The sequence below is a fragment of the Ictidomys tridecemlineatus genome, chromosome 10, assembly GCF_052094955.1.
Source record: "Ictidomys tridecemlineatus isolate mIctTri1 chromosome 10, mIctTri1.hap1, whole genome shotgun sequence".
Taxonomy (NCBI): Eukaryota; Metazoa; Chordata; class Mammalia; order Rodentia; family Sciuridae; genus Ictidomys; species Ictidomys tridecemlineatus.
In genome coordinates this window covers 7,380,818-7,404,508 of record NC_135486.1, presented here as the reverse complement: position 1 = coordinate 7,404,508, position 23,691 = coordinate 7,380,818, and the positions used below count along the sequence as shown (strand labels likewise).

At 47.1% G+C, this 23,691-nt stretch overlaps 1 protein-coding gene and 1 long non-coding RNA gene across 2 annotated transcripts in view; one reads left to right on the top strand and one right to left on the bottom strand.

Annotated features, from left to right (window-relative positions):
• Positions 1 to 1,531: 1,531 nt before the first annotated feature.
• On the bottom strand, positions 1,532 to 11,794 carry Prdx6 (peroxiredoxin 6). Its single transcript, XM_005319794.5, has 5 exons — positions 11,660 to 11,794; positions 8,641 to 8,797; positions 4,729 to 4,875; positions 3,907 to 4,053; positions 1,532 to 2,610 (listed from the first exon to the last, which is right to left on the bottom strand). The coding sequence occupies exons 1-5, from the start codon at positions 11,752 to 11,754 to the stop codon at positions 2,482 to 2,484; spliced, it is 675 nt and encodes a 224-aa protein (XP_005319851.2). The 5' UTR covers positions 11,755 to 11,794; the 3' UTR covers positions 1,532 to 2,481.
• LOC110597617 (uncharacterized) overlaps positions 11,702 to 23,691 on the top strand; it is an 81,031-nt gene continuing 69,041 nt past the window's right edge. The window contains exon 1 of the long non-coding RNA XR_013426358.1: positions 11,702 to 11,824. This is a non-coding gene — a long non-coding RNA (uncharacterized LOC110597617). The remainder of the gene's footprint in view (positions 11,825 to 23,691) is intronic.

The following is a 23,691-nucleotide window of genomic DNA, read 5'->3' as shown; positions in this document are numbered from 1 at the left end:
TTCCTGTGGAAGTTGAAGGTGAGACCAGACTTTTGACATCATCAGTTACACATTTATCACTCAGAAGGCCATCAGCCCACACATCTCATGATTCTTGAGAAGTCCCGTGAACTGCCTCTCCAATTCCTTGTTTCCCACATAGCTGTGATGATCATGTTAATGCACTTTCAATGAATAAATTCTTGGAAACACAATAGAACTTTTTCTGTTTTCAATAAGGGAACTCTACCTTTCCTGTCTGATAGTGTATTTAAAGTGTACCTGGGCTCACTTGTGCCCTAAAAATGCATATTCATTATGGAATATTTCATATTTGCAAAGGAACACTTGCAGTGTCATGGTTTCAAGCTGTTTAGTGAAAGCACCAGCACGTGATTTGAGGGTACATTGACTCTTTTCCTTGGGCTCTTCCAGCATTTTTAAATGGCATCAAATTGTGGAGAAGAGGCAGCTGAATGGAACACCAAGGTTCGGGTGCCTGAGTGGTGAGGAGCAATAGGTTTACTGAGGTTGGGGGAAAAGTTGAAGGATGTGATTGTTTGCTTATTCAATGGCAAATGAATGTCAGACGATTAACTTTAAGAGTCTGAGTAATATTAGAGATTCAGACTCTGCACTGTCAGAAAAGAAAGCTGAAGCCAGACTCTCCATGAGGCAAGGACTGAAGAAGGCAGACTTCAAAGGGAGGGGAGCAATGAGGAACCTAAGCTAGAGAGTGACAGGCCCAGGGCACAGTCAGAGTCACCAGTTCTTAGCCGAGGCTGGCACTCCCCAGAATATTGAGCAACTTGGGATTTTCACCTACGTGTCAAACATTCTTAGTGTCACTCAAGTTTTACATGCAGAGAAATCAAGACAACTGAACTCAATGACTTGTCAAACAGATGGCACTGGGGTTCATGGTCTATGTAATTCTGTTTAATAAAAGGATGAGGAGTTTCATACAAAGGAAGCCAGGTACCTGGTGCTCTGGGTGGAATGTGTCCCCTCAAAATTCAGGTTGGAGCCTGAGGATGGGGCCCTTGATGACTGGGATTGCAGGAGAGTCATCCTCTTAGACAAGTAAGGATTGGACAAGACAGCTGACCACGAGCCAGGAACCGCACCAGACAGACTGCCTGATGTTGGGCTTCCCAGTCTAGGGATGGTGAGAAATGATCTTTACTGTTTCAGCCACCCAACCTAAGGTGTCTTTGTTTAACAGCCCAACCAGACTGAGGCCCACAAATGGGACAGCTGGCACAGTCTAATAAAGTCTGAGGGCGCGTGGATGCACATCATCATGGTCCTTTAAGCCCAGCCATTCCATTTAGGCTGAGGTCATGGTCCTTGTACCGGGGATCACAGTCACAGAGCTCTAGGACCCGAGTGAGAAACCCGAAGGGACAGAGTGGGCCACAGTGTGTGGAAACCACAGGCCCCTGGCCCCAGCTGTCCTCCACCGTCTTCGGTGAACATACTCACGGGAAGCCTCTGCCCTTCGGGGCTGGAGTCCAAAACACGCTTTTAAAACGCAACGCCACAGTGAGAATTCTCTCTTCCAGTTCCAACAAAGGACTTTATTTTCTGATCCCCAAAAAGCAAAATTTAGAAAACAGCAACCCACTGCAAGGACAGTTCCACAACACACAGTCTCACCCGCCTCCCTTCAGTGAGCCCTCCCACACGCACATCATCAACCAAGAGCAGCCCGCCGTGTGGGAACAGTCTGCAGAGGGCACCTGGCACTTGTCTCGCTCACACCTACAGGGACATCCCCGGCAGGCAAAGATCCTCTCTGCAGGCTCCCCACCCTCTTTCTGAAAAGTATTCTTTAGTTGTCAGTGGACCTTTATGTGGTGCCGAGAAGTGAACCCAGTGCCTCCACCACTGAGCCCCAGCCCCAGCCCCAGCCGTCTCCCTTTTTGAAAGAAATTGATTGAAAAAAAAAAGATTTTTTTTAACAGCAAAATATAGATGCCTCTCCTTGTCTTCCCACTTCAATTATCTACTAGAAAAGTACAGAATTGAAAAGTTTTGCCCCCAACTTGTGATCAAAACACTGACTATTAAAGAATGTCTGGGTCACTTCAAGTTCCGGGCCATACACTGAGACGGTTACAGAGGAGGCTGAGCGTCCATTCTAACACTCCCCAAATGGGTGACAGGCGAAAATCAGATCAACACAGCTACACACGTTAGTCATCCTGCGAAGGCATGAAGCAAGCTTCCTCCACAACCAACCACCAGTAACACTGAACACAAACCCGCGGAGACCCAACCAGATCTGAGTCTCAAACACGGAGCCTGTTTCCGAGAGCTGGGGCGTGTGAGCGGAACACTGCTGGTGAAGGCACAGAGTGGGGTCCCGAGGGGTGTTCGTGCCACGTCACTGAAGAAGCCAGAAGAAGAGCGACCCACGACCGCACCGTGATCACACTGATGTCCCCAGGGAGCTGCCTCCGGAGCCGCAGCCGCAGCGCAGCCCGAGCGGAGACGGCCTCAGGGCTGGGGAGTGTAGCGCAGGTACTTCTTGCCCGACGGCAGCTCTTTGGTGAAGACTCCTTTAGGGAACAGTGCTTTGGCCTCCTCTTCGGGGATGGTGGGCAGGACCATCACACTCTCTCCGACCTGTCGAGAGCCATTGGAAAGGGTGAGCAGCAGCCTCACAGTAATGCTGAAGGTCAGTGGCAGGACCTGGGAGGGCAGCGCGGGCCGACGGCGCCCTCAGTTCCCTGCTGCCCTCGGAGGAATTCTGTGTTTGCAGTGGCTCTCTGACCCTTTTGTGAGGGAAGCATTTCCCATCGAGGGCAGTCCTGTCTTACAGCCACCAGTGGCCTGCCACACCCCTGCCCCGATCCCTGCTCTAGTCCCCTGCCCCCTCCTGTCCCTCCCACCGCTCTCAGACTGCTCTTCCCTCACTCTGGATGCCCGTCACCCACCTGCTTCATGTCCTCCCCATGGTGGCCAACCACAAAGCCAGCTGTCCTCCCCCACCCTTGGCAGCACTGGTCGCCACAGCTCAGAGGCCACAGTCCTGTCTACTGGGTGCCCGCCCGCTGGACAGTAAGTCCACGGGGCAGAGACTGCACGCTCTTCTGCTCACCGCTAGCTCCCCAGTGCTCACTGCCTGGGCCCGATAAACGTGCTTCACTAATGGATACAGAATTTACAGTGATTTGCCTGTCAGAAAAAATAAAACCTGGCATCCAGGGCAGCATATTTTAAAAACTGTAGTGACATGAAGATAATTTTGGGATATTATCCATGTCCAAAATAGCTGCAGATATCTTCAGTGTTTTAGGAATGAGTTTCAGAGCCTTCTACATAGGTTTAAAAGATGGAAGCTTAAGGGAAATGAAATGCTTACTACATAAATACACCAACACTTTTATAGCATGACTTGAGAAAAATAACCAATCCAGATTTTGTTAGAAATATTCTGTCATCAGGCAAGGGTTAGATAAAAGTACCCCCCCGCCCCTCCCCCCGCCAATCCTGTTGAGTCTCCCCATCTGAAATGCTTGAGGACAGAAGTATTTCAGATTTTGGAATATTTTTATGGGCTTTATTGCCTGATGATTCCTAACTCAAAAATTTGAAATCTAAAATGTACCATGTCCTTAAGAAGTTCCAGACTTGGGGGCATTTTGGATTGGGGATGCTCAACTTTTTAAAAAGAAGAAAGAAAGAAATCACCATAACCAATTCATTTGTCCAAATTATCTAAAAGTCAGAAAGCGACTAGGGAGTTTATGTATGACAACATATGAAAGTGGAAAGACCGTGTGGCAAATCTTAAACTCAGCCATGAGGAAAAACCCTTGAGAGTGCATGGAACTGGAAACAGGGCCCCGGGTCACGCAGACCCAAGTCCTGCTCAGGCCTTCCAGGCAAGTCGGGGGTCTGCCCTGGGAACAGCTTTACCTTCCAATCAACCGGGGTGGCAACCCTCTTTTCTGCTGTCAGCTGGAGAGAGGTAACTACTCGGAGAATCTCATCAAAGTTCCTGCCAGTGGTGGCTGGGTAGAGGATAGAAAGCTTCAATTTCTTATCAGGACCAAAAACAAACACCTGCAAAGCACAGAAAGGCGCATAAATACAAAGAGTTCTTTCAGTGCTTTTGATTATTCAAGCCACCCAGAAAGCTCTGGTAAAAAGTCGGTAAAAGTGCTCAAGCATGTCAAAACAAAAACAGAAACAAAGCTTCTGTAGACCAAACTACCATCTGTTTTCTTCTCCATGTTACTGTTCCAAACTTAGAGAAGGAAATTGTATTTGGCCCTGGCTATCCCAGGAAGAACCAATCCGAACATTTAATTCAGAAAAGGCCCTGGGAGGTCTATGCCAAAATTAGGGGCGAATACCAGAAAATAATACTAATGGTTGTACATTTGTGCAGATGGGATTGGGCTTGCTCCCTAGTGGATAGAGGAAAGACAAATAAGGAGTAAAAACACTGAGCTGTCTTATGAGGGAGGATATGGCCCCCAACTTTAAAGACAGAGCCGTCAGGAGGGCGATAAAAACGTTCCTTAATTCTAGATGACATCTTAGGACAAACTACTTGTTAGTCCGTGGATTTCCAAGAGCTATGAAATGGGCAGTTTAACAATTTAGGTGAGTATTTTGGCCACTTTGCATTAGCATCTCATAATTGATACCCAGCGATTTCGTAGTTGTGGACGTTCCTGTTTCCTCCAGTGGGCCTGAGCATGTAGGCGGATGTGTGGCTGTCACTAAACTCACCACACGAGCGGTCACAGGCATGCCCTTTTCGTCCTTCTCTGCTGGGTCCAGCATGCCCAACTGGATGGCGAGGTCCCGATTCTTATCATCAATGATGGGAAAGGGTAGCTTTTCTGTGGGCTCCTCACCATTGTAAGCGTTGATATCCTGGAAGGCAGAGGAAAGGGGGCAGAGAATTCTAAACCTGACACACAATGAATTTCATCAGTTAATGGCCATGATCTTGCAAGGCAGGGAAAGTAAGCTTAATTTTCTCCAAGCAAGTTTAATATGATGATGAATGAATAAACAGTTCTTGTTCCAATTATTCAGACAGGAATAACAGCAGAGTATAAGGCCAAAGCCCTTTTTATGCCCAATTCTCTTAAATTCTGCATGCTTTTATGCTTTTGAGAAGGCAGTTCAGCTTTAAAAGACTTAGATTCCAATAGAAGGGAACTCTAGAACACTACAAAGAACACCAGAAACAATGGAATCATTCACAGCAAACATCCAGAAATGATGTCACATGTAAAGAGAATTCTATCGATCTGGTCCCCACCTAAAAGCCCCGTGACTTAGGTATCAGGCTACAAGACAGATATTGAGAAGAGCGTGTATGTCACAGAAACACAGAATGGACAAGCAAAAGGTAAAGCATTTTAAGTCTGAACTAGAGGAAAGAGACGGACGCACCTCCCTCTCCCTAGGAAAACTTCATTCATGTCTTCAGGCTTCTGGAGGAAATTCAGTGGCATTATTTGATGGAGCTGAGAGGGCACTCCAGTGGGCCGAGCAGCCCAGCGACAGAGGTGGGATACAGGTAAGTACCACCTGGCTCAGCCTCAAGGGGACCTACACAGCACAGCTGAGCTGCAGAGGCTCCAAGGAAAGGGCAGACTTCTAACTGGGCCCTCGGAGGAGGAGTCAGGTTCTCCACTGGGAAAGGCAGGCATTCTAGGACGGAGAGAGCTATGAATGGGACCTGGAGGCAGCTTCACGCCCGAGCTAGTGCAGGAGGGTGAAGAACTGAGCTGGGTAGATTTAGGAAGTAAAGAGAACGAGGACTTGAAATTGGGGAGAGAGCGGTGTGCACCCGTCTGCAATCCCTGCTGAGACCAGCCTGGTCAACTTAGTGAGGTCCTGTCTTGAAATAAAAATAAAACAAGCTGGGAGTATACCTCAGCCATAGAGCAACTGCCTCTTTGCATGCAGAGGCCCTGGGCTCAGCCCTCAGTACCAAAAATAATAAGAGTCTACTTACAATTCATGTAGAGCCTTAAAAGTAAAACAGGTCATGGCACAGCAGGTACAAAACCTTTTTGCATTTCTCAACAAAGACAGGATAAAACTAGTGAACTCTGAAATGGGTGACAACAGATTTTGACATATTTCTTAATTTTATTACCTGAACTCTGTCATCACTGGATGCCTATCAAGTCACCACAACTAGGAATAACCAGTGTGGCTTCGTGTTGGAGGCACCTGGAGGTTTCTTACATAACCAGTTCTATGCCAGAGTCTTGGCCTAATTTCTGATTCAATTACAACTGTGAAGTTCACCAGAAGTAATGAACCTGGGTGTGCTCCTACACTTTACAAGGCCTTATACAACTGTTGCTTAATGATTGCCCCTTGCATAAAAGGCAGCATGCACATCATACCCCTGGACACTGGAGAACACATGCTTCGGCTTTATCCTATACAAGATCTGGCCAGTTCCACTCTTCACCATTTAGTACCAAAAAGAACCTCAGTTTGAAGTTCAAATCCCACCAGCATCATTTTCTAGCTAGGCAGTCTTAGGTAAATGTCTCCAAAATTGCCTGTGAGACACCTTAAGAAACACTGGTTATTCACTGCCAAATATCATAAAGAATGAAACAAACAAACAAGCAAAAACCACCTAAAGGAAGATAGATAATGGCCCTTTTTCTTCCTGAACATGTTTCTTCTGATCGTAAACTTTTCAGATTGACTGGTGTGATCTGGCCACGGGATACAGCCCTGGTGAGCACTCACAAGTCATCAGGGTGTCCTTGACTTAGTCCTACACGCTCGTTAGACCCTCGCACACAGGAAAGCTCTCCTCAAAGGGAGCTGCTATTACTTAGCAGCACATTTAGCAAAGTCCTTAAAATGCCTTCAAGTTCTATTTAGACGACCAAATTTTAGGTCCCAAGTAAACACTTCTGCTGCAAGCAGACAATTTCCTCAGTTCATTCATTCCACAAACGCCGCCTGACTGCCTGAGCTGCACCGAGTCTGGGGCTCTGTTTCAGGGGTGGACAAAACAGGAGTCCACCCCTGCTGGGCTCCACTCCAGTGGGAAGGAATGAGTCAATAAAAGAGCAAAGCACAGTGTGTTCTAGTTGGTCACAAGTACTGAGGAGAAGGGAGAGGGAGTGGAGTTGTAATTACAGACAAGGAGGTCTAAGGAAGGTTTTAACGGGGTGCCCTTTGAGTTGAGGCCCCCAAAGTCAAGCTGCTTAAATATATCTGCAGAGCAAGTCTTCCCAACATGAATGTGGATAGATTTTGCAACTGGAGCCAACAAATTTGTGGATAAATCAGACAAGTGGTGTGAAAAAAATAAGAGGAATTAAGAATGGCTCCTGGACTTTTGGCCTGAGTAGCTACAAAAATGTAGTTGCCATTAGCTAAGAAGAGTAAGACCCTGGGTTGAAGAATGGGGCCATTTTGAGAGATGCTCAGCTTGAGATGACTGGACAGCCCACGGAGTGGGCTTTACCCTCCTGGAAGCAAGGAGAGATGAAACCTGAGAATCACCAAGGGAAAGAGTACAGATGTTAGAAGTGGCCCAAGGAAGAAGCTCGGGGCAACTTCAGCAGACATTAAGGGCCGGGAGATGAAGAAGAATCAGACTCGTTCTGAGGGGCAGAACAGTGATGTGGCATCCCACAAGCCAGGAGGGGACATGTTTCAGGACACAGGATGATGGGCTGGGCTGGATGCTACTGGTAATCACTACTGGCTGACACAGAACCACTGGATTTAGAAATGTCGAGGTCACTGTGACGTCCAAGTCAGATTTTCAAATAACCAGTTTGAACCTGAGATTCACTTGTACCTTTACCTCAAAACCAAGCTAGTTGATACAATTTACTTAACACACAGCCTCTATTCTCTCATTGAACAATCAACACAGGAGACTTTTAAAACCTCTGGTCACCAAGAAGTATGTGGGGCTTTCTCCCCACTAACAACCAATCAATTCTGCTTCTGACACCTGCTGGGTGACCTCTAACTCAACTCAGTTTTGAAACTATGTGTACCTGGAGACAGCATCATATGTCACAAGCTGAGGACTCGGTCCCATAAGATTGCCCCTTTCCTCCAATGTCAACTGCAAGTTCCAGGTTGCTGCACCTGTGCTTTTGACTTATGGGCTGTAAATTGTGGCCTATGACCCAATCTTTTCGTTTATTTTGCTAGGGTAGCTCACAGAACTCAGGGGTACCTTCACACTTACTGACTTACTAAAAAGGCTATTATAAAGGACACAGAGGGATAGCTGCATAGGGTGAGGACGGGGGAGCCCATGCTGTCCCCAGGCACACCTTCCAGCTGCTATTCTGCAGCTCCTGGAACCCAGTCATTTTGGGTTCTTATGCAAGCTTCATTACACAGGCAGGGTTGGTTAAATCGCTGGACATGGGTGATGTCTCAACCTTCAGACTTTCCCCTCCCTAGAGGCTGGGAGGTGGGACAGAAAGTCCCAGTCCTCTAATCCTGCCTGGCTCTTTCCAAAGATCAGCTCTAGTTTGAAGCTACCAAGGGGCCTGGCAGCCATCTGCCAACTTGTTAGCATACAAAAAGACACTTATCAACTGGATGAGCCAAGAATTTTAGGAGTTGTTTGGGAGGACAAAAGAGGGCCAGATATACATTTCAAACATCACAGAACTATACCTTGCTCCAGGCAAGATGGTCCTCCACGCTGTCTATGGAGAGGGCGATCAACTTAACATTCTTCTTGGCAAACTCTGGTGCCAGCTTTGCAGCTCTGCCAAGCTCGGTGGTACACACAGGGGTGAAGTCCCGGGGGTGGGAGAAGAGAATGCCCCATCTGAAAGGAAGAAGAGGTCACCATTGAGTAAAGCGTCAAACTCTGTGCAGCGCAAGAAGCCACACAGCATCTGGGTTAAACCAGGCCCCTCCATTCTTTGTTTTTTAAAAGAATGTTATGAAGACATTTGCTTTTAAACCTTTTGGTTGAGAAATACTTTCCAATCCCAGCTCCAGAAAAGACTCTACTGACAGTTCAATCAAATATTCAGGGTGTTCCCTTCTTTAATAACTGTGGAGCCACCCTGACTCTTTCGGCTAGTAAAATCTGTGCTACTTAAGTGGCTTTTTTTTCCCCTAGCATAGTTGTTGACATTCAGCTCCCCAAATGCCCCAAATGCAAGCAGATGCCTGACTGCATTAATAAACAAGATTATGTAATCTAAAACAAATAGGCTTCTATCCTCCATTTACAAGTAAAATTAATGTTGACACTTGGTTTCTTCAAAGAGTGGATATAAACTTTTGTAAAGCTACTTTACTGATCCAAGCTGACCTCCCCAAAGCTTAGCAAGTTTCTTGAGCATCAAGAACAGAACACACGAGAGTACCTCCTTCCCACCTCCACCTGCCATTCAACTCCCAAAGCTTCAGGGGAGGAAAAGGCCTTCAAACAGGATGAAGGCAAGTTGGGGAAGGAGCGATACTTACTGTAGAGGTGAGAGGTATGTGGCATGTTTAGTTTTTAATAATAGGCAATAATCTAGCTCTGAGTAACATCCAGGCCTTAGACTTTATGAAAGGATCAGATGAGAAATAAGAAAAAAGACTTCAGAATTTGTGAAAAACTGAACAGGACGGTTCTTCCCTTACTGTCAAAGAGGTAATGAGTTATTAAGTGGAAGTCTTTTTCCATTGTGAGTCAAGAGACAGTTCTGCTGACTCATGGTGGGGAACTGGTTTTAAGTCACTTCATTAGAAGACCCTCCATCTTCTTGGCCTGCCTTCCCCCAATACTTTACTGCCCTGTTGCTGCTCTTAATTCAAGAGTAATTCAGTTACATTATCCCATTTCCTTCCTTCCTCATTTTCAAAACACAAAAGGTTTCCCCCTTTAAGAGAATGTCCCAGAAAGACCCTGGTAAAGATGTTTTGTTCAGTGAAGATGTGCTATGAAGAAGCTGCCTGGAGCACACACAGAAGTGACAAGGCTCTGTAAACTCCCAGAACACAGTACTGAAAAGCCCTTTGTTTCCGAATTTCAGGGTGGGTTAATTTATTTTTTTTTCTCCAAGAAACACCTGGATCAGAAATTGGCAATCTGACCTGAGATCAAATACAGAATGGCCTTTGGAAAGGCTAATCATGAAGGCCTAAATCTTCTTTTCCAGGCAGGGTTGGCACTGCCATGCCTGACCCTAGGCAGACTTGTGTATCTGTTTGCAGACGAAATATATTTATGCAATATATTTTCCTCGTCTTCCTATTTGTGGCTCCCTAAAAAGATAACCATTTTAATCAAAACCAGAGGCCATTAAGAGATCACAAGCAATCCAAAAAGTATGGAAGGCTTAAACAAGGGACATAATTGTTGCTACAGTAAATATGAATATGCTTTAATATGTATCCCTAATCCATACTAAATTAAGAGTTCTGGTGAGATTTTGTCTCATGGGGTGTGGGAAGGAACACACTGGAAAGAGAGGAATACCTATACTTGGAGTTTGAACTGGCCTTAGTCTATTTTTAAAGTTCTCTTCTGCTGCAAGGTCACCCCTTTTCTAGCCTAGCCGTTTATTTTCTGAATATTTCCTCTAATCAGAAAGCGGAGAAGGTACTTAAGAGGTTGAAAGCTGATGGGAGGGCCTGTTGTGTAAGAATCTTTCCCAGGTTCTCTCTACAGGCCTGACCAATTATTGATTCCTTCCATAAGCTTCTCTGTCACTCTGCATATATATGCATGCACACTGGATACAAAAGGGACACAAATCCAGGAGGAATTTTCCAGCCTGGGAGCAGGGGTATAAAAGGGTCAATAAAACTCCAAAACTAAATAGAACTAGACTCCTCTGGAATGTTTCTGATTGTAACCAAACAACTCACACTTTGCTGATTCAGGAGCTGTAAAAAAGGGTGGCATCAGTTTATTCCTAGGTATTATGATGACAGAATGCCAGGCCAGATCACGGGTCAATCTGGCCAGCGAGGCCATGTGCTGGCCTAAGGGGGAGGGGACCACTGGGAAACAAAAGGGCCTCCGGGTGGGGAGTTACCGCGTCCTGGCACCTCTGTGGCTACTTCCCTCCAAGTGTTGCAAGTTCTGGAATGAAGGACACACGTACCCACTGCACGGTCTTGGTTCCTCCGAAAGCTGTTACCAAATCATATCTTGGCCATCGAAGGAGGCCCTGAACAAAAACTCTTTCAGCCAGCGAGCGGTTTTAAATTTTACGCTGTGTCCAGAAATGGGCCAACCCCACTGCGCGAGCAGAACCCTCAGATAACCCGGGCCGTGTCCTCCCACCTGGGCCTTGGGCACCCACCTCCCCCAGGAAGCAAATTCCAGGAGAGAGGAACGGAGGTCTCTGGGACCCGCCACTAGTCCCGGGAAGTGACCGGTCCCTTCCCCGCGCTCCCTCCTCGGGCCACGTTGCTCGCCCAATTCACTACACCTCCAGGGCCAGCACCCGCCGAGGCCCGGGTCTCCCCCTCCCCTGGAGGGCCAGGGCCCAGCGACCGCGCAGGACGGCGGGCCGCGGCGGCGGCAGCGCTGGCAGGTGCGGCGCAGGGGACACGCCGCGGCAGGCACGTGCGGGGACCGGTGCGGCGGGCGGCGCGCAGGGGGCGGCGCGCAGGGGGCCGCGCGGGCGCAGGACGAAACCGGGAAGCGCCTCGGAGCCCCGGCCGCACGGAGGCCACTTACGAGTCTCCCAGGAAGTCGTGGAACCGGATGCGTCCGATCGTGGTATTGGCCTCGAAGTTGGGAGCTTGGTCCCCGAGAAGGAGCCCTCCGGGCATGGCGGCACCGGTGACGAGAGGACGAGCAGGCGCAGCCGCAGCAGAATGAGCCGCTGGCGGGGACCGAGAGGTGAAGGCTCGCGGGGAGTGGGCGGGGCCGGGCCGGGCCGGGGGCGGGGCCGGGGCGGGGCTCCGGGGCCGCGGCGTCCCCGGGAGGGGGCCTCCCACCTGGCCGCGGCCCGCGGGCGCCCAGGCCGCCTCTGCACGCGCGGGCGGGGCTCGGGAACGTGGAACCCCCGGGCTGGGGCTGCGCGGGTTTGACCCTGCAGCGCGCCCGGGACTAGGGGGAAAGGAGCGGGGCGCCGCGGAGGGGAGCCCCGGGGCGGGGACTCCTGGGCCGGCTCCTGCAGCTGCGCGCCTCGGCGCCGAGGGCCCCGACCCCGGTGTACACCTTCTGGAGGCGACTCCCCACCGGGGGGTCGAGCGACCTCCCACTTGCACCCTTCTTTTCCTGTGACTGTGGCCAGCCTAGCCTTGATGAGCCGTGTCTCTGTCAGGATGTGGCCAGACCCAGGCGTTTGGGGGACCCTGTGTCATAGGAAGTGGCTTTTTTATTGCAGCAAAAATGCCGGGCCAATGTCAGTGCTAAGGTAATAGAACCAAACTTTAATTTTGCCCCCTCCCCCTCCCCAGCGGTTCTTTATGAACTTATAAAAATTAAATACAATTATCTTGAAATCTAAATATAAAATTTAAAACATACTTAATTGAGATCTGTGTACAAATCACCTCTCACCTGGGGAGGTGGGAGGTTTAAATCCATTATTTCCTTTGTACGGGCCAAGCACGACATAGATAAGCTTGTTCTCTTACAGCTTTCATTCTTTTGGGGGGGGATGATAGGTGTCAAAAAATTTGAATGTAAGTAAATGAGACTATATTATAAAGACTTAAGTCCTATGCAGAGAAATAAAATAAGGCTATGTGTTAGAGGGTGAATCGAGGGTTGCTTTGCATTTTGTGGGCTGATCTGGGAAAACCTCCAGATAAATATAGGTATGCATCATAGTGTAGCACTGGTGGCTGTTATTTGGATGATAATAATGATTCATGCCACAACTTGTACTTGCCCTACTATGTGCTAGGCCCCTTATAGCTAATGCACTCTCTCTAATTTGTCTCTAAGCTTTGGTTTTAAAAGCACCACATTTCCACTCCTTTTGTACTGGAGAATGAAGAACTGGGAGAGAAGGGTAGTTTGACCTTAAGGCACTGTTAATGGCGTGTTGTGGAGATGGGCCAGAAAACAGGACTCACCATAGATATGGACAAATGAATTCAGACACAGATAATTGATCTTTATCAAAGACATAATTATATAACTGTGTGTTGTAAAGTAAGCAAACATAATAAACACTTGTTAGAATTTATAGCACCAGAAGCTGCATACTGGCAATGCTTCTGTATTCTGTGAACTTGGTTGCTTTAGCCTTTGCAGCATTTAAAATTCCTTTAAATTAGCTTTTAACATTTTAACAACATGATTTTTCACAAAAATGCCTGGATTTCTGGCTCCTGAAAAGTCAGAAGATCTAGCAACACCAGGCCCATGGTCCACTTGGCAAACTGCGCTGGAGAGTGGCCTTCTTAGAGTTTTGTGTTCCCTGTCACGATGAAGGTCCTCTACTACTTACTGACAGTACAGTAGAATTAGAAGGAAAAGGAAATAGTTCTGGCCTCCCTATGTGTGTCAAAATTCTGCAAAATGACTCAAGAGCCGTCTGTTTCAAGAAAAACTAGATCAGCACGTTTCTTGGTAAAAGTAGAGTGTTCTTGTATGTTTGATATGTAAACAAAGTTGGAACAGCACTGTTCTGCTTGGTCCTTGTGGGTAATTCAGTTTAACCTCTGGCAGGTAACTCACGGTAGGCACTCTGTATAGGGTCAGTGAAAAGTGCATGGAAAAGAAGGAAAGGAAGAGAGTTGCAGAGACCTTCCAGGAGACCAGAATGTGGGAAAGGGAGAGCTGGGCAAAGGGAGATGAAAGCTCTGATACCAGAGAAATACAAATGTTTTCAAGCATCTTCAAGAGTTGGAGAGGACATTGAAATCCTTAGAACCATCTCCCAAGGGACAAGAAGGAAGAGGATGCAGGGATCTTCTGAGGCTGTGACGCTTGCATAATTCACATTCTCTTCTGACCTTACTGCTTTGAACAGATTGAAGAAAAGGTGAAGGAATTGGCCATGACCTTTTGAAGAATAGCACTATGATATGATATCTCTCTTTCCTACTAGATTGTGGCCCTCAAAGGTTTGGCTGTTTTTTATTGATAAATATTTGTAACCTGTTAAACATAGGTTACCTTCCTGCAGCCACAACTGCAAATTTTCTTGACTCCCCAAAATAGAGACTAAAAATCCCTGTTATAATTAGGTAAAAATTTTTATGCATGTGGTAGGGGACCCATAAAACTCAAAAAATTCATGTTAGGATGGTGGGATTAAGTTTTAAAAAACAGTTTTATAAATTTTCTTTTTAGATTCACTTCTTTTCCGGGAATATAAATAAGGCAGCAGGGTCACAGGGTCACAAGCTGAATGATGGCCAGATAAGACAGTAAGCAAAGTCCAAACAGCCAGGTAACAGAGTGGGGATTGGCAGGAACCCCAGGAGCACAGCTGCGGATGGCTCATGGCTCTCTTCCCTGTGTACAGGTGATGTCATCTCATCCTGTGACTTTAAAGTACATCTCTATGCTGAGGATGCCTATTTTCATCTTCAGACAAGCTCACCATCTGTATGGCCGGCCAGTGCCCATTTGACACCTTGACCTGAATGTGCCCCAAACATTTGAAATAGGTCCAAAATGTGACCCTTAACCACCCCAAGTTCATTTGATCCATAGCAATTTTCCCTTTCTCTTTAGAAGAAGCATCATCCTGATTTCTCCTAAGCCCCACAGGAGTCTTAACACCAAGTTCCAGTGATTCCGCCTTCAAAGCATGTCTTGTAGCTGTTTGGGTTTCCATCTCTACTCCTCGCCTCTGCACTCAGGGCTGTTAGTTTGTTTCCTTTTAGCTCCAAACTTGCCTTTCTTTTTGTTCTGTGGATACTGAGCTGTGCCCTGCAAGCCGTGTTTTCTGCCTGCTGTCAAGCTGGAGTGGAAGGTATTGAAGGGATTCTCGAGGCTGGAGAGGGAAGACAGAACTTATCTTTTTCCTGTTGTGTTCATGACAGAGTGGGTCAGCACACAGCTGGCCCTGGCAGTGGCCTGGTGAGCAGATGTCTTCACTGCAGTGGTGGGTGGCATATTTCTGCAGCAGCTGACCATCTTCTCAGAGGCCTGAATCGTGGCTTGTTGTGGGTCTTCTCTGCATTTCTCAATGTCTACCTTGTTAATCTTCCCCTCAGTCCTAGGAGTGATAGCCGTATTCTGATTGCCACTTTTTTTTTTTTTTTACACCATACAATTTAATTTTTTTAGTAGTTAACCACTTTTTTTTTTTTTTAAACCAAGGTAACAGTTCATTACAATCCCAGTTCCATTGTTTCAGTTAGTGTGTGGTTTCTGTCTCTTGACTGGACTCTGACTGACACCAAAGTTGGGATCAGGAGTAGTTCTAGGAAGAGACTCTCAAATATTGTTTTGGGGGTTATTTTGCTCTGAGCTTTTGCTAATGGGCAACCCAGGGCCATCATCCCTGACATTCGCTGTCCCCACAATCAAATGATCACCCTTGGTTGATTGTGATGAAATGCCAGCTGTAGCTGTGCTGTGGGGGCCCAGGGGGCTGCTGCACTTGATGTCAGGGCAGGACTGGTGGTTCAGGGTGGGTATGGCTGAGCGTGGTGGAGTGCTTACAGATGAGGCTGAAGACTCCAATCCTTGAACTGTTGGTCCAAATCTTGAACTACCGTGGCAGCCCTAAAAGAACCTTTTACTTCTTGTAGCCACAGAGTTGATACTGTTAAGTTCAAAGGCCAAGTTTGATTGTAGCAGTGACAGAGTAACAACATCTGTTGAATTCACAGCCTTGCCATTCACATTTTTCATGTGAAATATTAGGGCCATTGATTCAGGAAGGCAGGAAACTCTAAAACTCAAGGTGGGGATGTTATGGTTTGGATGTGAAGTGTTCCCTAAAAGCTCACATGTGAGAAAAGGCAAGAAGGTTTGGAGGAGAAATGACTGGGTTATAGCCTTGACCCAATCAGATTACTCCCTGGTGGGATTCACTGAGTGGTAACTGGAGGCAGGTGGGGTGTGGCTGGAGGAAGTGGTTCATTGGTAGTGGGGCTATGGGGTATATATTTTGTATCTGGCAAGTGGAGACCTCTCTCTGTTTTCTGATCACCCCATGAGCTGCTTTTCTCTGCCACACTCCTCCATCAAGATGTTCAGCCTCACCTGTAGCCCAGAGGAGTGGAGCCAGACTTCTGTGGACTGTGACCTCTGAAACTGTGAGCGCTCAAATAAACTTTTTCTCTTTTACGATTGTTCTGTTGGGTATTTTAGTTCCAGCAGTAAAAAAGCTGACTAAAACAGGGGATGTGTGGTTGGACTCAAATGAGGCTGAGAACCCCGAACCCCGGGTCATGCTGAGTCAGCCTGGCCAGTGCAGGGAGCTGGCTCTTCTTTGTTTAGAAGCCTTTTCCTTTCCCCTCCAGAACCTAGTAACTACCTCACTGGAGCAGATGCCTCACAAAAGAGAGGATGCCCATTCTCCTTAAAACTTACCCATCTCTTGCTTTCATGAGCCCATTATTAGGGTCATCTCCACTGTGTTCCAGTGGCTGCAGGTTCCTGAGTTAACTAGGTGCCCAGCTCACGTCCCCAGATTCACCTCCTCAGGGAGTCACTGTGTGCTCTGCAGGGGGAGTATTGGCCGAGACGGCCTTGCTGGACACCACGCTCTGTATTCTTAAGCAGTCTCTTTTGACACCACGTTTTCAAAACTAAAATTGCGAAGTGATATTAAATTAACTCGTAAATGGAAGAGTCTCAAAGGAAACACAGGCCTGGTGGCTGTGGGCAATTCTGCACTTGTCAGGACTGCCTCCGGGCCCCGCCAGCTGCAATGAACATGGTTCTAGCTTCCTAACTGTACGGGTGGTACTTCAGTGGGGTGGTAATCGTGGGTTGGAGAAATGGTGCATCTGGCAGACGGAGCCTCTCTCAGATCTCTTCCCCTCAAGATTTTGAGCACTGAGTCATCTCTAGCAAATGACTGGAATGTAGCTGTTGAAAGAGGGGATCTCTGTTCTAAGGAGTGTGAGTTTGCCTAATCCTTAGCTACAGAGCCCAAGTGTCTCTAGACTAAGTCCTTTCCCTACAGAGGGCTAAACAGTTAGGGTTATGTAAGCAGAGTGTTTACCCATGCCATTGGTCACTCCTTCCTAAGAGTCTCCTGGGCACTTAGGTGAATTTTGCAATCAACAATCAAAACCCTTTGTGAAATATTGATGGATGCATTGGAGGCTCAGAATGGAATCTTTTACTGTTGGTTTTTACTTTTGTGTGCCCACTGAAGTACATAGTCAGTTCTTGTCATTAAGCACCCCGACCTCATTTCCATCTCGTGTTAGTTGAGAGCCAAGCCATGAGTTCTGAAAGGGAAACCTTGGGTGCAGGCCTGTGGGTGCCTGCTAATTTTGTCCCCTTGCATGGTCCTGTCTCTGGAATCAGTGCTGGTCAGAGAGGGAGCTGGGTAGGACAGGTGTCAGGTTCACAGCCAGCATCTCTGATGGGATTAACAACTCTTCAGGGAGCCGAGGAGGAGTGTCAGACATGTAGACTCCCTCAATATTTAAACAGTTGGACTTATTTGATATTTAAGAGTATTTACAACGTTATAATTATTATGTGCCTTATCTCTTCCTGCTAACTCCCTGGTTCCCTCGTTCAGCAAGCGTTGCCTTTCTGCACGGGGCACAGGTGTGAGGCAGGCAGAGCGTAGAGTGAAGCAATCTTTCCCCTCAGCTCTGTTTTCTCATCCTACGTCTTTCCCTTTTCCCCAAACATTTCTTCTTTCCCATTCCTTTCTCTCTTTTACGCTGTTCAGGTATGTAATAAAAATTGTTTTGTTTATTAAGACTCAGCTAATTCAAATCAGGAAGCTCTGGGTTTGCAGTAATTTTATAGCCAAGCTGCACTTCTGCATAATGCCCGAGCAGAGCATTGGCCCCACGCTCTGGCCCTCTGCTCTTTCACCGTCTACCTGTTCCCTCTCTCAGCTAAGGACAATCTCTGCTTCCTCAGGAGACAATTTTATTTTTAGAGGACTCTCTGCCTAGCTACATTGTCCATATGAGGTTGGAAAAAACTCAGTTCCACCCAGATGTGTCACCCCTAAGAGTAGTTTGGAATGGCTCCAGAAAGGACAATCTGTAAAAAGATAAAAGCATGCGTTTGTTGTGGATCTAGAGAGGACTAGAGAGCACCACTTTGGCTTTGCGTTTTCTCCTGGCTGCATAGCACAGGATCTGTTTCACTTGCCCAACACGATCTGCTGTGGTTACTTAATAAATATTTACTGATAGCAGTGGATAAAAACTAAGAAGCCAGGCCGGGCATTGCGGTGAGCTGGACATAGTCTGTGAGAGCAAACAACATTGACTTCTCCATGTTCCTTTCCAAGCTGGGAGTTGTGTTTGTGATTTGTATTTTGAGTCCTAAATTGGAGCCAGAAACTGGACCAAATGGGGAAATGACCATTGAAAACAAGGCCCAAGAGAGGCTGGGCATGCTTCCGCTGCTTGACAGCAGGACTGTGAGGTTGCCTCGGCCCAGACGCCAACTGCAGAGCGCGCAGGGACTCCCTAGAAGAGGCCACAGATCTGGGGACCTGGGCTGAGACCCGCGGCCACTTCCTGCCACTGAATCCCACTGAAATTTGACCCTACCTAGAGATGAGTCTAGTGTGTAAGAAGGCGTGGGCAGGTTCCCAGGATGGTGGGCATCCTCTTTCTGCCCCAGTGAGGTGGTTACAGGGTTTTTGGGAGGTGGGTGGGACGGAAGATATATCAGACACAGAAGGGCTCTGTTTTTCTAGTTTTTTTTTTCCTTTAGATTTTATATTTAGAGCTATGATCCATTTTAAGTTAATTTTGTACAAGGTTTTCTAAAGTATAAGACAGACTTATATATGTACCTACTTACCTGCCTCGGTACCTGCCTACCTACCTGTGTTTCCATCCATCCATCCATGCGTTTATTTGCATTTGAACGTCCAAACGTTCTGGAACCATTTGTCAAAAATACTATAATTTCTCTGTTGAATTTCTTTTGCACCTTAGTCAAAAATTAATTGACCATAAATGAAAGGTTTTAGTTTTGGACTCTCAATTCTATTTCATGGACCTGTATTTCTCTTTGCCACTATCACACTGTCTTGACTGCTACAAGTCTTAAAATAATATGAGACCTCCAACATGTTTTCTTCTCATTTTTTGACTATTCTGGTTTATTTGGCTTTTCTTATAAATTTTTGAATCGGCTTGTCTGAATCTATAAAACACCCTGCTGGAATTTTGATTGAGATTGCATCGAGTCTAGATTTGGTCAGAGAGAACTGACATCTTGTCAATATTGAATCTTCTAATCTATGGATACTGTTGGTCTCTATTTTCTTAGCTCTTCTTTGATTTCTTTTCTCAACATTTTGTATTCAGTAGACAGACTGTCATATTTTATTATTTTTAGACCTAAGTACTTCTCTTATTTTTGGTGCTATTATAAATGGTAGTTTTTTTTTTTAATTCAAGTGTTAACTCTTTATCGCTGGCTGTAGGAATACAGTTGAGTTTTGTGTATTGACTTACATTTGTCCTGCCACTTCACCAGTTCATTTACTAGTTGTAGGAGATTTCTGTAGCCACAAATACAATTGGCCAAGATATTTTGTCTTGTCACACTGTCCTGTTCAGGGAAAAAAACTACAACTTTTGTGCCTGTTCATTCCCCTTGGAAAATGTTTATTGTCATGTTCAGGGAAAAAAACTACAACTTTCGTGTCTGTTAATTCCGCTTGGAAAATGTTTATTGAGCTCTTAGTAAGTGTTCATGGATGAAGCTAGAACTAGGTGCTGATAAACAGCTAACAGAAGAGGTAGAAATGGTGGCTCCTTGCTCTAGTTTGGATTTTTTTTTGTGTGTGTGTACCAGGGTTTGAATCCTGGGGTGTTTAACTATTGAGACACATCCCCACTCCTCTTTTATTTTTATTTTGAGACAGGATCTTGCTAAATTGTTGAGGCTGGTCTTGAACTTGTGATCCTCCTGCCTCAGCCTCCCAAGTTTCTGGGATTACAGGTGTGCACTATGGTGCCTGGCTCTAGTTTGGATCTTAAATATTCTCCAGAGGCCAGAGTCCCCAAGGGTGGGGGCTATCGGGAGATGGTAGAATTTAGAGGGTGGGGCTTAGAGGGAGGTCTTTAGGACTTTGGAGGTGTGGCCTGGAGGACATTGTGGGATCCCAGCTTCTTCCTTTCCTCTCTTCGTGGCATGAGGTGAATGGTTTTCTCCTCCATGGACTCCTGCCACCATGTGCTACCTCACCATAGGCTCACAAGCAGCAGGGCCAACTGGCCATGGATGGGAACCTCCATATATGTGAGTCAAGACAAGCCCTCTCTTTGTAATTACTTCAGGCCCATTGCTATAGTGATGGAAAGCTGACTGACATACTCCTCTTCAGGAAGTGGAAATCGGGTGGTGAAGAAAACCTGGGTATGCACAGAGAATGCAGAGTAAGGGCATGCAATCCCGAGGCTGGAAAGTCGGAGAAGACCTCGAGAAGGAAGTAGGATCTGGGCTAGTTACTGCCCGGCAGGCAGGGCTTGGAGAAGGGAGTCAAAGGGCACTTGAGCAGGGAAGGCTTGTGTGGGGAACAATGCTTTGGGCACTCTGCACAGAGCAGAAGTTCCTGGGGAGGGCCTCGGTCCAAGTGATGGCCCAGGGAGGCTGAGCTCCTGGTGGGTGCAGTTTGGTGTGGGTCGCAGGCTCTGGAGAGATATTTTTCTGGCTGAAGGAGCAGAATCTTTATACACAGTTCAGTTTAAGTATATTTGAGAGGTTTTGTTCAAAGCAATACAATCCTAGAGCAGGGACTCTTTCAAGATTCACTAATCTCTGGGAGAACATCATGAACAACGCAGGCACACACACATCCTTGTACACCCACACACACACATCCTTGTACACCCACACACACACATCCTTGTACACCCACACACTTGAAAGTGGACTTTATTTTGAAGTGAAAAATAGAAAATGTTCAAAGCACCCATGCTTAGATGAAAATCGAGTGTTCTCTGAGCAAGTAATAACAGATTATCTTTGGACTGAATTTATAGCCTTTTAATGGCAAAAGGGGGAGGAAATGAGAATAAGGCAAAGAGTGGGAAAAGAGGAGAGAAGACGAGGAGGAAAGCAGGAACCGGAGAGACCGAAGGGAGCAGGTGGGAAGGAAAGCCCTGGGGGAGGCGGGTGGGAGGAGGCCGGGGCCAGGCTGGGGTGAGAAGCCCGTGGTTTAGGGCTCTGGGCAGGTTGGAGTCCCACTGCTCTGGTTTCCCTTGGGCGAAAGGTAAAGAGAGGAGGTGACCTCTGCTCTGACCAGTGCCCGAGGAGTCCTCGGCAATCCCCAGTAGGGAGCAGCTTTTATTCCCATCTTTGTTATTGACTCTTTATAATCAGGGTGGGATATTTGTGACGAAATTACTTAAAATTTAGGAATGCTATAGGATTAGTAATTTAGGCATTACATTATATTTAAAAAACCCTACAGTTTGCTTTGATGGATTTTATACCCAACAGATTGCATTAATTATTATTATTATTATTAATATTTTGTAACACTGGGTATTGAATCCAGGATGCTCTACAACTGAGCTACAGTCCCAGCACTTTTTGCTTTTTATTTTGAAACAGGATCTCACTGAGTTGCCCAGCCTGGTCCCCAGTTCTTAATGGCTTACCTTGGCCTCCCAAATTGCTGGGATTACAGGCATTCACCACCATTTGCGGCTGCATTAGTGATTTTAAAGAGGGATTTAGAATGCCACATTTCATAATGCCTGCAGATTGCATCCGAAGACAGTGTTTGTTTAAACATAAATCGGAGCCAGGCGTGGTGGGGCACACCTATAATCTCAGTGACTCTGAAGCTGAGACAGGAGGATTACAGGTTTGAAGCCTGGCTCTGCAACTTCGTAAGACTCTGTGACAAAATAAAAAGAAAAAAAGAGAAGGATTAGAGATATAACTCATTGGAAGAGACCCCTGGGTTCAATCCCCAGTGTCACCAAAACAAAAAAAGAAAGGCTTTCACCAGGATGAAACTTCTGTTTACTTGAAGCTTCTGCGGCAGATGCTACTGACTCCAGTATCATCCTCAGACAGGGTGGAATCGAAATCAGACGGATCTGGGCTTCTCACCCAGGGGAGGGTAGATTTCCTTCCCGGGGCACGAGCCACGTGTTTGGTGGTGGGGCAGGGGAGGGATGGGGCTGCCGGCTGTGTCCAGGGTCCACTGGCCGGGGCACCTCCAGCAATGCCCGGTGTCTAACTTCCCATCACACACTTTCCTCTTTCCTCCCCTCCTGACTGCTGTGAGGGAGGCAGGATTATGGCCACAGGCCACCACCAGGGCATTCAGAGTGATGCCAGGGCAGAAGCACCTCCGAGGAGGAGTTGGGACCACAGAGGCCAGCGGGCGGTCAGAGGCCTGGCTGCTGGAGTGGCCGCTACGACGAGTGACTCTGATTCTAATTTGTGGATTTCAGAAAAGTGTGTGCTGCCGAGTCAGTTGGACACTGTTGGAAGGAGATGACAGAAGAGCCAGAGACGGGAGGCTGGCCCGGCACTATTAGAACAGGAGAGTTGGGCTGTAACAATGTAAAACACTGGCACACAGCTTGCTGTGGATTAGAAAAGAGGCTCTTTGTTCTGAAATGCCTTGTGAGTGAAGGTTAAGGAGGGGGGCTGGGTGGGACACAGTGACCTGCCCTCCTGCCTGCTGCTCTCCCAGCCCTCCTGCTTCTCCTCCAAGCCCCTCAACCCAGCTTGTGTTGGGGAGGGGCAGCTCCACCTGTTTGATGGGTGCAGTTGTGTGGCTGCGTGAGGCCAGGGACTGTGCTTCATCCTGCTGTCGAGTCCCTGCCTGTTTGCCGCATGGTGGGCCCATGAGACTACAGGGAGTAAATGGAAACAGTATACCAGGCTCTGAATTCAGAGGCCGGTGGCCTGGACTTTCAACCAGTTTTATTCTTGTTAGCTCCAAGAGGTTGGCCTTTAGCATCTCATCTCTCTACTGTACTGGTTAATGTAAGAATTCATGGAAAATGTCCGTCTCCTTTTGTGAGCTGAGGCTGCTACAGAAACTTAACACACACGTCTTTCAGGTCTTTCTTCACTTGTTACCTATGTGGTGAGCACTTCCCAGTTCCTTAGCTGGATCTGGACTGGGAAAGTGAGGGAGCCCAGGCAGCTGAGTGGCTTCAAGTCTGGACTTGCCTCTGCCCGTCACCACCCTGTTCTGCAGATGAGCTACTTGCAGTCTTGACTGTTGTCCTAAGTACAGATGTTTATTATGGGTGTTTACAGGGCTACACTGCAGAAGGTGGTACAGGACCGTTCATTCCTCCTCTTGCTTATTAATTTATTCAGCAAACTGTCTTAGATGCTAGGAAATTAAATTTTTAAAAAAGTCATACTGTCCAGTGAGGGAGACAGAACTCAAACAGGTAGACAGATCATACAAGATTATAAGTTGAGATAAACTGCAGGGAAGAAGTAAATTAGGCACTGCTCTGGTGGGTAAGGTTGGCTGGAGCCATAGTTGGAGCAATTAGAGCCCTCTATTAGCTGGGACATGGTGGAGAAAACGAGCCAACCATGCCGAAAGCAAAAGTGGTGTTAAGAACATTCTGGGCAGAGAGAATGGCTGTGGGAAGGCCCTGAGGCTGGGGAATCTAGGGCAGAGAAGACAATGGCCA